Genomic DNA, 15,378 nt, shown 5'->3' with positions numbered 1-15,378 from the left:
TAAAATTAAAAGGGATGGGGACATAGTTCAGTGGTAGAATGCTTACCTAACATGTGCTAGGCCCTTGGTTCAATCCCCAGTAATCGGAGCGGGGGAGATGTTAAGTTTTGTTATATTATATTTTGCATTTTGTTGATATAACATTTGCGGTGAGCAGGAGGGATAGCTCAGTGGTAGAGCACTTGTATAACGTGTGAGGCCCCTGAGTTCAATCTCCAGCATCCCTTCCTGCCCCATTTTTTTTTTTTTTTTTAGTTTTTGATAGCACCATATATAAATAAATAAAATAAAGGTCTGAGTATCGAACCCAGTACCTCACACATACCAGGCAAGCGGGCTACCACTGAGCCAACAGCCTCAGCCCTTGCTGCAATTTTTTTAAAGGAATGGAACAATAACCTTATGTGAAGACCTAACTACAAATAGGGTCACTTACATACATTCTTGGCTTTCAAAATAACTATTCATATAGAACTTACCAATTACACTAGCTATTATCTATTTCTGTATACAATGAATTCTTTAAATAATTGTTAATTCAAGCCTAATATACAAATACATTAGTATTTTTAGACCAAATCTAAAGCTTTTAGATTAGTTTTTATAATGCAGAGAAGTTATCAATGAGCCAATTTAATAACTGTAACAAATTTGATATTAAATTTTTTTTGTTTGTTTTTAGTTGTAGATGGACACAATACCTTCATTTTTATTTGTTTTTATTTTTATGAGGTGCCAGGGATCGAACCCAGTGCCTCACGCATGCTAGGCAAGTGCTCTGCCACTGAGCCACAACCCTGGCTCCTGATATTAAATTAATCTCCAATCACCATGTTATTACTTTTGCAGTATTAAAGTTAAAATACATTTCATCCCTCAGTTGGACCCAGAGTCCAACTAACCCTCTATTCTGATAACCAAAACCTCATCCCTTTAAATGAAAGGTCAAGGTAAACGATCAGTAATAAAATCTTTTCTAGATCTCCAATAAAACCTCTCCACTCTACCACTGAGCCACAACCCCAGCACCATCAAATGTGAATTCTAAAAGTTGAGGTACATGTCATTTATTAATCTGGCATCTCCTATAATATCTTCCAAAGTGTTCTGAACATGGATTATATTTAGTCAATGAGTGTGAAACTGTAATATGCCTATGAAATTTGTCTATCAGCGTGGGAAGAGAAGGAAGGGAGCATGGGGTTAGAAATGATAGTGGAATGTGATGAACATTATTATCCAAAGTACATGTATGAAGACACGAATTGGTGTGAATATACTTTGTATACAACCAGAGATATGAAAAACTATGCTCTATATGTGTAATAAGAATTATAATGCATTCTGCTGTCACATATAAATAAAATTTTAAAAATAAAAAAAATTTTAAAAGAATAAAAAGTTAAAAGCTAGGAAAAAAAAAAGAAAGAAAAAATTATCTATCAGAGAAATAAAAGTACAAAAGTTAGTCATCCTACTTACGGTTCAGGCTCCACAGTGACCACAGGCATATCTCTTCTCAGTAAAAATCTGTTCTCAGGCACTGGAGGAATCTCTTCTGGGCGGACTACAGGCTTTTCCCGTTTAGCATTTGAATCAACTGATCTTTTCTCATTTGTATCACTCCTCTCAGAGTGACTGTCAAGGATCAAACAAGTCACCAAATAAGATGAGTCATGCTTGAATTTCATAATAATAAAAGCACAGAAAACTAGACATTAATGGCAAAACTACTGACAGCTTACAAGTCTCAAAGGGTAGTATAATTTAACATATAAAACATCAACCCAGAGAAATACAATTCTGACAATAAAATTATTGAATGATCTTAACTTATTTTTCTTTTTACAAGTTTCAGGAATTATTTTCACCTGGAAAAACACAAATCTTGAATATAAACGCATATGCTACTCCAAGATGTCAGATTTCAATTTAGTTACAATTTTAAAAAATGCTATGCTTGTCATCCATTAGAAATAAACTGGATTTACATAGTCTCATGTACTTTGCCCATTCCAGGGTGAGTGTATGTTTTAGTTAAGACTGAATTGGTGTTTCATACTTACTCTTTTGGGCTCATTATATGTTTGCTCCTTGGTTCTTCTGAGCTGCTTGCTTCCTTTCTTCTCCTTTTAGAATGTTTAACTTTTGGCCTCCTCTTATGTTTCCTTCTTCTGCTTCTCCCATGTTCAATTTCACTTTCTGAAGATGATTCGGAAGATGAAGAGGAACTGGAAGAGGAATCCGAGTCTTCTGAATGTGTTGGTTTCTTCCTTTTTTTCTCAAAAACTTTTAATAAATATTAACAAAAATATTAGTAATGAATTCCTGTGTCTACCTTTAAGAGTAAAAAATTGATTACGTAAAATTATATGATAGTTTATAATAAATCACATACGATTCTAGTTGCTTCATGTATAGTAAACTAAAAAAGAAATTTAAATAAACTTTTTAACAAGTTGATAATACAATTGGTTGCAAGACTCTAAAGTAATGAAGTTGCTCATTCTCATGAAGTCTACATTAGAATGGGAGAGATAAGAAAATAAATGTGTATTATAACAACAAAAAAAAGCAGTATAAAAGGAATACAGAGAGTAGGGGGAATTTAAGATGACATCTGAACAGACCTAAAGGGAGGGGGTCGTGCATATCTTAACCAAGAGTGTTCTAGACAGAGAGAACAGCCAGCACAAAAACCTTGAGTGATTAGCATGTCTGAGTAAAGGTCAATGTGGCTAAAAGGCAATGAATGAGGAGGTCAAAAAGACAACAGAGGCAGATTGTCCATAGCCTTACAGACCCCTGCAAAGACTTCAGTTTTGTTAACTGAGAAGGCAACCTTTGGAGGGTTCTGAGTGGAAGTGGCGTGGATGTGAAATGTGGTTAAAAAGATCACTCTAGTTGCTGTTACAAACAAACCACAGAAGGATATAATCAAGGAGACTAGTTAGGGTACTGCTGCTGAGAAAAGATTACAAGAGAACATGGAGACAGAGGCAAGGTGAAAGATTAGGAAGCCATTGCTATAAATCCGGCATGAGACAGTGGTGGTTTGGATCCGGCTGGCAACAAAGGAAAGTAATAAGAGGAGGTAAGACTTGATAGGATTTGCTAATGGACTGGAATAGGGTATGATATAGAGGCCTCAAGTGTTATTGTTATGCCACTAATATGTTTTGTCCACTCCTTCAATCAAGGAGGTATCTTTAAATAAATTAGTCTTTATAGTTCTTCACTGCATCCTAGTCTCTTCCAGTCCCCAAAGCTCTTACCATCTTTTGTTGATTTTGTGGCGAGCACCCCACAGTCAATAACTCGCACATCTGCATAAGGTCTGCTTGCAGCATCAGTTTTCAGATTTTCAATTTGTTCTATGACTTCAAATCCAGAAATAACCAGTCCAAAGACAACATGTACCCTGTCACAATATAAATTCAAGAAATTATTGGTTTGGTGACAGCTAACCTATGAATAGTAATCAAGATAACTTGTTAATAAATGACACAGCCAAAGACCTGAAAATAAAATGAATGTATTTGATGCATGAAGCCACCAGAAGGGAAAGAAAACTTGAAATCTGTTTCATAAAAGGAAACAACGAAAAAATTTGGCCTCCATTAAACTGAGTCTGGGTTTTTCTCCCTTTCTAATAATGGCTCTTAACCATTTTAGGGTAAAAAGTCTGCACTCAATACTGAGAAACTGTCTTTCCAAGGATATTCAATACTGCATGGTTGAGAAGCCCATCCACAGACACAGGTTAAAGATTCCTTCCGTGACATAAGAGGCATAGTGCCTCAAAACTACTGCACCTTGTGATGCTTGAAGAGCAAGGTTATAAGAGATGACCCAGGCATCAAGAGTATCCACAGAGGACACACCTGAAGTCTAATGTGTCCTTATGACTGGCTACCCTAACCACCACCAAGATCATAAGAATGTAACTCTTACCCATCCAGGTGTGGAGCAGGTTTTGTAGTACTGTGTAATAAACATCAACACAAAGATGATGTCAAGAACGACGTGTTCGGGTGAAGAGAGCAGAAGGGTTTAAACACAGCATGTAGAGAACAAAGAAGTAAAGATAAAAAGATGGAGAAAAAGTTAAACATAATAAATAAATATCTAACCTTCAAGACCCCAAACCAGCAATAATAGCCACTTTACTAAGAAAAAAAAAAATCAAAGCAAGATTATAATGAATTATAAAATCATACCTATTAGATAATATGCATATATAGAACATATGAAATAGGTTTCATCTGAGTTATATCCACAAATATTAACATAAATACATATTAAAATTAAAAATACTTTCAAATCCAAAACAACAAAAAACAAACATTAAAAAAACCTCAAAACTTATAATTAAAAAAGGAAAAGCACCTATCATGTCCCCTATGGATTGCAAAGTGGGATCAACACTTGTCCCACACACTTAGATGAGTTCTTCTATTTATTATTTCTCATACTGAGTCAGTCTGCAGCTTTTAGGCAGGCAGATGGAGGAAGGCCTCAGGAGTCCTGTTTTCAGAACTTCCTGCCCCTTTCCTCACACAAGGTGAGATTCTGCCACTTACAGTAATTCCGAAAATGCAATGGGGAGAAAAATCTTCATCTAACAATTTTGATAGCAAAGTCATGATGGACACTATAGACCTTAAATTTCTATTGCTCAGAAAATACTCAATCAGCTTCTTCTACAGTCACAAACTTCTTGGACAGTCTACGGGGTATATTTGGTTAAGGAACTTTAAACCCAAGCTGATTTCCCATAGCATTTTCACAAATCTTCAAACTGCTTGAATTGCAGTGCAAAAATCCAAAAGCAGATAATCAGAATTATATACCACAAGTATCTTAGTTTATAAGAATGAAAAGCAGATATCTGAGAGAGAGGTCACTGGATATCAGGCTGCACTAAAGCAATGAATAATACTAGAAGCATCCATATAAACTTCTATGTTCATTTTGAGGAAGTTTAAGACATCTAAGTACATTAAAACACAAATTTAGCCTTTGCAACAATGCCAAACTTTACTGTAAAAGAAATTGTAATGCTTATACTTACATTAAGCATATTCAGTTCTGTAAGATGACTACAGTTATTTTTAAAAAAATTAAAATGTCAAAATTAAGTTTTAAACTTTTAAAGGAAATCTTGAGTTTTAAAACTAAAAGTCTCAAATATTCCTTAGAAGAACGAGAATTTAAAAATTCAAGCCCATGTAATTATAAAAATGAAAACAGGCAGCAAAAAAAAAAAAAAAAGAAAAGAAAATCTAGTGAATTGTGAGGAGCCACTAATGCCCCTAAATTATTAATCATTAAACTAGCATTAAAAATGGATAATTATTTTATAATAGAAATGTACTTCCCATAATTATAAAACTCTACCAAGCACACTAAAAATAAGAGACTACTACATAAGCTAGACAGATTCCAATATATAAAAGATGTAAAGAGTGCTTCTAAAAATGTAAAAATTTCTCAAGAGATCAGTCTCAAATACATAAAAATGAAAGCAATGAATGGATTGTTGGTTAGATACGTTCCTCTTCCTTACTTGATCCTTTCTCATAGTTCAGATATTCAAGTATTGGGGAAAGCCTACAGATTTTTCTAGAACACACAAAGTCCTATTCCATTTGCCATCTTGGCTAATAAAAAACCACCTTATGGCAAACCTTTGGTGAGATAAGACAACCTAGCAAACTACTGTGATGCAGTAACATACTACTTGAGAATAGAATACATATCGTTAAGACATTTAAGTTTTTTGTTTGTTTTTTGGTGTGGGGGACTGCACCCAGGTCCTCCACATACTATTCCACTGAGCTATACTCCCAGTCCCAAGTTTTGTTTTCAATTCAAATGAAAACTGAAGGATAAATAAACTTGGTACTTTTATTTGTAGTAGTGAAGAAAAGAAAGACAGAATTGCCTCTTTCTTTTGAAGACAACTTTCAGTCTGCCCATGGTGCCTAAAGTGATGTAAATAATTTAATTTACTCACATCTGCACCTGGGATCCAGAATTGGAATCCAGAAATGTAAATGTGTACTTTAACTGGGCTGGACTACATATTAAGAATTACCAAAAAGAAGCCTTCTAGGGTTCTAAGCCTACATCCCAGGAGTAGAAATCCCAAGGTAAAGTAGGCTGACTGGCACTGGGCTGAAGTCTATAAGAACGAACAGAGAACATTAACTAAATTACAAAAAAAGGGGTATAAGAAGACAGGGGACATGATTTTGTACAGTGTAGACTACTAAAACAGGCAAAGAGATCTTATCCATTAACTTTTTGTTGTTGTTGTTGTTTGTGGCACTAGGGATTGAACCCAGGGCCATGTACATGCTAGGCAAGTGCACTACCACTGGGTCACATCCTCAGTCTTCATCCCTCTAACTCTTAACTGTATTCATCTTTCAAAACTATAAAGCTCTTTAAAGAACCAAGTAGTAGTGACACACTCAGTAAGTGAAAACCTTAAGAAGGCCAGAGACTATAATAAATGTGTAAGTTTATACAAGCTTATTAAAACATACCTAAGGGAGAAACAAACACAAATAGCATTTCAGTTATAAAACCTTTCAACATATATACATTTCCATTTTCTCCTGTCACTTAGAATTTACTTAAAAATGTACATGGCAAGAGTTCATTTAAACCTTGTAAATCCTAGAAATCAAAAAATATCACTGTTACTCCAAAGAACAATCTACATTTTTACACTATTAGAGAATCCTTTGAACTTATGCAGAAATTACTAGTTCTGTACTGAAAGGAGACTGAAAACCATAATATAAACTATAATCCCTCTACTCTCCCACCAGAAGATGTTGTAGAAACAGAGTGGACAAGCCACCAATATTAAAATACACTTCCCAGGATTAACCATGAGCTATAAAACATACTTGTTGTACATGTAATGCTGCTTTACAGAACAAGCAGAAAGCTTTTTTATTTTTATTTTCTTAAAATGTTTCAAAGCACATAACAACAGGCTTAAAGAGATAAAGGCAAAGAAAGAGAAAGAGAGAGCCTTAGAGTAATGAGACATTACCTTTGGAGCGCACGGTGTAACACTCTTTCTGTAAATTTTACACAAAAATGGCAAGAAATAAATTGTAATACACTTTTAAGACAAGACTGAATCTATGTTTTAATATCAATATAACTTTGAAATTAAATATTTTAGAGTTTAATGCAAAGCAAGAAAGCTTTTTAAAATGGAGGGCTCTAAATTTTCTTTCACAAAGGATATTTATGTAGAGATGATTTATGCTTAAAAAATAGCACTGTGGTTAAAGCAGGAATCTGCTCAGATCATTAATAATCTAACATAAAAGTGCTGATAGATAAATAATGATTAACAAAACATTACATTTCCTTTCACAAGTCCCCCAAACTAAATAAGGCAACTAACATCTTCTTCAAATGAGAATAAAATTACTGAGTATAAGCATAAATATGCCCAGGAGCAATTAACACTAGTCAAAAGTTAAAAAAAAAAAAAAAAAAAATTCACTGGAAAAAACTGAGTTAAGATAATTCAAAATAAAGTTTCAAGGAACTTTTTACTAATTCACTTCTAATAATTAAAGAATCAACCATGTTTGTACAATTTGACCTTTTTGTCAGTTATATATCACAACAGACCACTTTCAGGAGGTGTTGAGTAAATGTAACATACACTTTTAAGTCAAGTCACTGAACATACTAATAAAAAATAATAAAGCAGCATAACTAGAATTTTAGGGATTTTCTCAGAGGATAAAAATGCAAGAGAGATGAAAGTATAAGAGTGTACTAAAAGGAGACTGAAAACCATAATATAAACTATAATCCCTCTACTCTAGAGGGATTATATAAAATATAAACTATAATCTTGGCTATAGTAAATAGTTTTCCTATCTAGTCTCTGATTTTCCACATTTTTCAAAGAACACACACTGCTCAATTTTAACTGTAAATGTATCTACTACTACTACTTAGATTAAAAAAAACAAACAAACCCTATTCTGCCATGGACAAAAAGCTTGATGGGTGCTTTAGACATATTAACTCCTGAAATATTTAAAAATAAGTTTTAATTTCTTGTAAATGATACATGGATTAGTGTCAAAAGAACATGTTTGAAAGAATGTGGGGTTTCATGAATACTGTAAAAAATAAGTACTCCACGTATAAAACAGTACAAAAAAAGGAAATAAAGATAACCTACTTCTAATTTAGCTTTTAACATGCAATTCTCTCGGTTCAACTCCTGAAACTATGACACTGAACGGAAGAGGCACCAAACTGTATCTAATGATGAAGCTTTTATTAGGGCAACAGAAACTAACATAGTCACCTCACAATGCTCTACCTATGTATCCCAAAGTCACCAAAATATAAGAGCTTTCTAAAATTCGGCACTAGTATTAAGGTAATCAAAACCACAAAAACTACTAGATATAAAATTTCTTCCATGTTGCTGATACATGTGCCACATAAACCCTAAGTAATATTAAGCCTGAATTTTAGGGATGATATTTGATAATCAGAGAAGCTGGCTTATAGGTTAAGACTCATATACATCTGACAAATAAAAAAGGAAAAAAAAAAAAGATTCACACACATTTTAGCTCATGAAAAACTCCAAAACTAACATGCAAAGGTTTAATCCCCACCCCCCAAAAAGGAAGGTTTAAAAAGCTAGAATTTCTCAGATTATTAACACTTACTAGCATTTTTTTCCTCACAAAATTAATGATAAGTGGGTAAAAACAACATTTCTATCCTCAATCTACCCCAAATGTTAACATAGCTTTAAAAAATACCTTAAAACCAACTGCCCTTACCTCCCTCTTTGCTCTGGTATCCTGAAATGATGAGCACTCACCTCTCATTCAGGTGGGTAGCCTCTTGCAAGTCTGTTTTTTAAATGATGTCAAACAATTCTAGAGCATCAAATTCCACTGCCCCAACACACACACACACACACACTCTCACACACACTCTCTCTCATTTTGTGACAGATAAAATGTAACAGGACTGAGGTGTAGCTCAGGACTAGAACACATGCCTAGCATGCACAAGGCTCTGGCTTCAATCCCCAATATTGCTGTCTCCCAAACTGTTTAAGGGTCAAAGCGTGGCTTTTCCATATTATCTTGTTTACTTATATTTTTATAATTATCATGACTACTGACACTAGCCAGCAAGAGGAACTGTTCTCTAAAGTTCTGCAGGTTTCTCTACTCCATGGCTGTGACATAAAGCCTACACAGACTAATATTCTTTAAGCAACTCATGGACTGCTGCTCCTGATTTAGATAAGATGGGCCTTAAGCTTCTTTGAGACACCTTTCAGACTGATGAAACTTAGGCAAATATAAATATTTCCTTCAGGCAAGACAATGTTTGCATATAAACATTCCACATATTCAGAAACTTGGGAGCATTTTACAAAGCATTTATTCCTTTTATGACAACTTCCACATCAAAATGTTTCATCTTTAAAAGTAGGAACAGATACTTAACAAAAAAGAAAAGTTAAAAAAGAACTCAAGGTATATAGGAAACAAAACATAACCAAGGCTTTTGATAGCTAGTGTCCTATCTAAGAAAGGTCATTTAATGACAAAATATAAGCTATGAACCTAATCTTAATTCTGTCTTATTCCACATCTTTACCTTTTCAAATAATGCATATAAAACAGTAAAAATTAGATCCATAATTATTACTAACCAGCAAAAAGGAAAAAGGTTTCCCCAAATATCACTTTCTCAGCAAAATGCTTGCTGTCTCTAATACTTAACTAAATTCAGAACAGAGACATTAACAAAATTATGTAGCTGATAGTGTGCAGCATTCTTTCCCTAACAATTTCTTTCATATTATGAATCAAGTTTCTATAATCTGGATTTTCCATGGTTCTTCTTCCTTATTTAGCATTACCTGTAGAATGAAAAGGTTGTTTTAGATGATTTCTAATTCTATTTCTACTCTAAGACTATGATTCTATGGCTTTTATTTATTTATTTTTGCAGAGCTGGGGATTAAACCCAGGGCCCTACACGTGCTAATTAAGTACTCTATCGCTGAGCTACGTGCCCAACCCTTTCTATTTTGTTTTGAGATAAGATTTCACTAAGATACCCAGGCTGGCCTCTAACTCGCAACTCCCAAGCAGCTGGGTATAGGTATGTGTCATAAACCTAGCTCGAGGTCTTTGAATTCCTTAAAAAAATGATTCAAATGAACAAATCATTGTTTCCTTAATGATTTGTGGAGACAGTGGCATATACCACTTATTTCATGTTTGAGAACTATCCCAAAAAGAATTAGTTTTCTTCTATATAAGCCTCCAAAAGCAAAAGTCATTAAGACTAACCAGCAGCAGATATAAGCAGTTACTGTAAAATGTACAAATAGCTTTATATAAAAATCTGACTTTCATCACATGTACAATTATCCCAGTCAAAGAAAGCAATATATGCAAAATTATGTTGAATAAAAATGACATATGCCTTAGAAGGGGAGTTGTTAACCGTGTAAAACAAGAATTCACAAAGCACATGAATCCTTGTGCAACACTGTGCCAAGAATCACACTAACAGCACCAAATTTAGCCCGTAGGAAATGTAGAACAACAGATTTATAACATAAGCTACACTTAAGCAAAAATATATGAAAAGTCCTCATTAAGCCTATTAAAACATGAACTATAAAGGCAGTCCTTTTCAACATCACTTCTTTAGCTATCCTTTATTTTTCAGATTTCAGAACTGCTGCTAAAGGTGTCCCTAGGAAGGGCTGTGGTAATAGGATAAAAGGCAGTGGGAAGCCATCACTTAGCTTTATGACCATCACAGCTATTATCTGTGATAACATAACACAACTTAAACACTGTACCATACACTTTTTTACTACTTTCAACTCCAAAAGGATTTGGGCTTGTGAACCATGAAGTTTCAAAGATTTTTTATGGGTCACCATATCCACTTTACCTACTCTTTCCACAAATGCAAAGATGTGTTTTATTCAGAAATGTGAATGTTAGTTTGATTTTATCCTGCATCTCATGATATTGGTATTTTCAGCCATCATAAGGAAACAGCACAAACACAAGTTTCTTAAAAAAAAGAAAAAAAAAAAAAGGTGGATGAGGATTTTGTGTACACGTGTACAAAATTACTCTTAACTGTTAAACTTTTTTCCAGAAATAAACTTCAGACTGAATTTTCATGAGATAATAATAAGCAGGAAATTTTCTTTTCTTTCTTCTTGTTTTTTTGTTTTTAATTTTTTTAATGGTAGTGGAGGAACCCAGGTGCACTTTACCACTGAGCTCTATCCCCAGCATTTTTTTTTTTTTTTTCAATTTTTGCAACAGGGCTAAGTTGCCCGGCTGGTCTCCCGGGTTGCTGGGATTACAGGCTTGTACCACTGTACCCAGTGAAAATTTTCTTTTGATCACAAGCTCATAGTGCCACATGAAAATGAGTTTACAATTTTTAATCCTAACTTATTGATGTTAAAAATTTCACTTGACAGTCCTCTTCAAAAATAGCAATCCAATGTAAAAGTAGGCCATGCTGAAAATAGTAATGGTTTTTACTAAACATTCCTAGAAAAGAGTTATTAACTAAATAACACAAAAATAAGATACTTCTATGTTTTCTGAAGAGAATCTCACAGACTATGTCTTAATTATTAAGTGAAGTGCAGCATCTTTAATTCACTTTGTAGACAAACTCATCTACATGTGATAATGGCAAGAAGCTGCTGCTACCTGATAAATCAAATTCTAAATGTAAAGATATAAAAAAAGGAAATCTAAAAGAAACTTTAGAGCCCTCAGATGGTAGCTTCTTGACCAATGAGTAGTTTTTCATGTTCAGAGTTCAGATAAGCTTAAAAATGGAAATGGGAAACCTCAGAGTAAACAGTTTATACATTAAGTCATTACAAAAAAGTTTTAAAAATATTTCTATTTTTTATTGGCCCTTAAGAATGTTAAGAATAAAAAACTACTCTAATAAACACATATTATAACTAATAAGCTATGGGATCAAAACAAGATACAGGAACAACTGTCTTAGGATTTTTTCCTGTATAACTCCAAGCATAATCATCTTTTATCAGCTTTCCATTTTTAGGACATTCTTAGGAATAGAATGTCCCTTATCTGAACATTATCAGATCATGTTGGAAATCTATTTTTTTAGACAAATTTAAAATATGAGTTTATATGAATAATTTGGTCCTTTAAAGACAGGGAAGCGCCCTTCATACTCATCCATTCAGAAAGATGTCAAAGAAAACTTTTTCTGATAAACCATGAATAAAATATTTCTCCAACGTATACAGGATAAGTGAGACTTTCAATCAAAAGCATTAAACCTCATGCTGCACACAACTATCTTTATTCCATATGATGGGATTGTAATTAAAATAGGTTTTAGAGTACATTTAGACAAAAATTTAAATTTTTTAAAATGCTGGTTCAATAGCAAATCACCTATTTCCATGACATCAGGAAATAATGGTACCTCTCTGAAAATTAGCTCAAAGAGCAACAGTAAGAGAGAAAAATAAGTATACAATGGTTTACTAAAACCAACTGCTTTCCATGCTGAAGGTACATCTATATGGTCCTATACTATGAAGAATTTTTAAATGTGCATCAATAGTTTATATTCCAATCCAGTTTTCATAAACCAAGTTATCAAATTTGGTAAGGGCCAAAGCCAATTTATTTTCTCATGTCAACAGCATAAATAATATATATCTTTAAGTTACATTTTTTAAGTTCCATTCTTCAAATCCAGGATGTATGCTGAATGCTGAGGTGGTTATTAGAGATTACCAGTTACTATATAACATTAGAAATTAATAATAAAACCCAAGTTGACAGAATTTTAGCATTAAAGTTGCTTTAACTATACCATCTTTCTCATGAACAGCGCTTCTCTGTTTAGGAAAAGCTCATCTCTGAATTATGCCTACTCACATGAAAAACTGGGAACCATTGGTATGTTTCCCTCGATTTGCCATTGACAAAAGGAACGCTCTGTCATGTTTGAGAATAAAGTTTTCATCTGTTTGAAGAAAACACAAATACGTCAGTCTCCCAATTATAAGACACTTTTAAAGTAATGCTCAAGTAATAAATAGAAAGCAAAGGATGAAATTCCTCTTCTGGTCAGTACAGATACTTGACAATATTTAGGAAAAAATTTTTCAACTAATCAAAAAAGAGCATAAAAATGCCAAAAGATACTAATGAAAGCCTTAAAGAAAAGAACATATATTTAATATTTTATACAAACAGCCTTAGAATAGTCACTTTTTGTAGTAACATACTTGGCTAAGCAGTACATAAGCTATTAACTTGCAGGAAAAACTAATAAGGAAATTTTTAGATAAATCTCTACAGTAAAATTCATTTCTTCCAAAATTTCCAATTAGCCTGCCAAATGTACTATATGTGGGTGTTTAATAATCCTTTTATTTGTTTAATTTTCATATGGTAAATTATTATTCAACTGAGTTGAAGTTATAAGAGCAAAAAGAATTAGATACTTTAAGTTTTAAGGACATGTCTAAATTAAGTATATGGATTATCAATCAGATCACAAAATTATCTAAGGAATTAACTTTTGTAAAAATAAAAACTGAAATGGCAAAATACAATTTTAAGATATAAAAGTATCTGCCACAAGGAACAACCACATTAAAGTGGCCTACAGCATTAAATTTTAAATTGCTAAATGCAGATAGAAGCAGCTAAAGAGCTGTTTCTTACTCATTTAGAGGAAAAAAATTCACCATAAAGATCACTTAGAGATCATATTAATTCCAGCAGAAACACCCTTATTAACTTAAAATTCCTTTTGACATTCATACAAACAAATCTTTCTTTAGAACAAACAGAAACATAGAAAACTTGAAAACATGATTACCTTGGGAACAGGCTTCTGAAAAAGAGTAGTAATCCATTTTCTCCCAAAGGAAATATAAAAGACTATTATAACACTGAAGCTTTTATAGCATTAAAACCTAGTAAGATTGGATCCCATTATAAATTTCTGCAACTGACTTTTCTAAGGCTTTTTGGGGCAAGTGCAATAGTTAGATTTATGCAAATGCTACTACTGTAGGAATAAAATACCATCATATATTTCTAGTATACAAAAGAAAACATACAAACCTTTGAGAAAGAAGAAAATACCAATTTTTATTCAAAGAAATTGCTTGGCTTAGGGGGAAAAAAAACAGCTAGATTCTTTCCCCTGATATGGAACGAATAACTCATTGGGAAAGGAAAAAAAAGATACACATACACTTATGAAATAACATAAAATTATTTTCCAAGTCTTCAAGCAATATAGAAATCCAGCCACAACCTGACCCAGACTGTCCATAAATTTATTAGGAAGGGTGCAAGGGAACAGAATTGGAGTTTGTGTTACTGAGCTTTGTTCTCTTACCTTTTCATTTTGCAAAAGACCACATTCTCTATAAACAAAAGAATATGTTGACAGTTTTAGGCAGGAAGATAGGAGTTTTCATGAATATAGTTGCCTAACCTCCATGCTGAAAGTCATGTTTAACCATAAAGTTAGCCTTAATTAATCTTGTCAATTAAAAGTTATATTACAATATAATTTATCCCCAAATTCATGCAAATAAAGTATTTTCATGCAGCATTAGTTTCATGCAAAAAGTGAACTATAAGTAAACCTCTTTTCATTAAAAGTATATGACCAAACTTGCTTTAATATCAGAACTGAAACAAAAGACCATAAAATATTAGGCCTTACCTTTAAAATATCCACCATAAATTGATTCTCCACCTTTTCCATTACCTGTAAATAATGAGCTATATTAAGCCATACTGAAAATTAAAAATGTACTAATACATATAGATTATTTTGAATGGTTTTAATTTGCTGAAGGAAACCGTGAACTTTATAAGTGGTGCATATAACCATAACTTAAGAGTCCTCAATTAACTTCATCTTTAAAATATTATAATATCATTTTTAAAAAATGACTCTAGGACCCACTTATTTCAAGCATTAATCACACCAACAAAATTCTAGAATAAATTCAATTGGACAGTACTTTAGCATTCATTTTAAGGGTATTTATCACATAATTGTAATATTACTAAAATAAACTACATAAAAGCAAGTTAAATGTCATAGTATCTTATGTTTTCATACATTTTGGATCCATAGCACCTGTCCATCCCACAACTATGCACCAACCATATATATAAAATTTCAATTATTCTGATATGATATTTCAATTAAAAAGTAATAATGAGATCTTTAAAAACTGACAGATGGAATTGAGAACATAACTTTTAGCTC

At 32.9% G+C, this 15,378-nt stretch overlaps 1 protein-coding gene across 12 annotated transcripts in view; it reads right to left on the bottom strand.

Moving 5' to 3' along the window:
• Nktr (natural killer cell triggering receptor) overlaps positions 1–15,378 on the bottom strand; it is a 43,888-nt gene that overhangs the window by 12,730 nt on the left and 15,780 nt on the right. For 7 of the 12 annotated variants that reach the window (XM_071600137.1, XM_071600146.1, XM_027932448.3 and 4 more), the window contains exons 5-10: positions 14,824–14,868; positions 13,011–13,098; positions 3,955–3,984; positions 3,276–3,421; positions 2,067–2,289; positions 1,483–1,638 (exon numbers count right to left, since the gene is read on the bottom strand). In XM_071600137.1, the coding sequence (XP_071456238.1) occupies positions 1,483–1,638; positions 2,067–2,289; positions 3,276–3,421; positions 3,955–3,984; positions 13,011–13,098; positions 14,824–14,868 (688 nt within the window). Of the gene's footprint in view, positions 1–1,482; positions 1,639–2,066; positions 2,290–3,275; positions 3,422–3,954; positions 3,985–7,072; positions 7,101–7,516; positions 13,099–14,490; positions 14,519–14,823; positions 14,869–15,378 lie in introns of those variants that run through there. The other 5 variants (XM_071600162.1, XM_071600170.1, XM_071600171.1 and 2 more) reach the window with 5 other exon arrangements.

The sequence above is a fragment of the Marmota flaviventris genome, chromosome 1 (genome assembly GCF_047511675.1).
Source record: "Marmota flaviventris isolate mMarFla1 chromosome 1, mMarFla1.hap1, whole genome shotgun sequence".
Taxonomy (NCBI): domain Eukaryota; kingdom Metazoa; phylum Chordata; class Mammalia; order Rodentia; family Sciuridae; genus Marmota; species Marmota flaviventris.
Note: the sequence above shows the minus strand (reverse complement) of the source record. Positions and strands in the feature narration are given on the sequence as shown.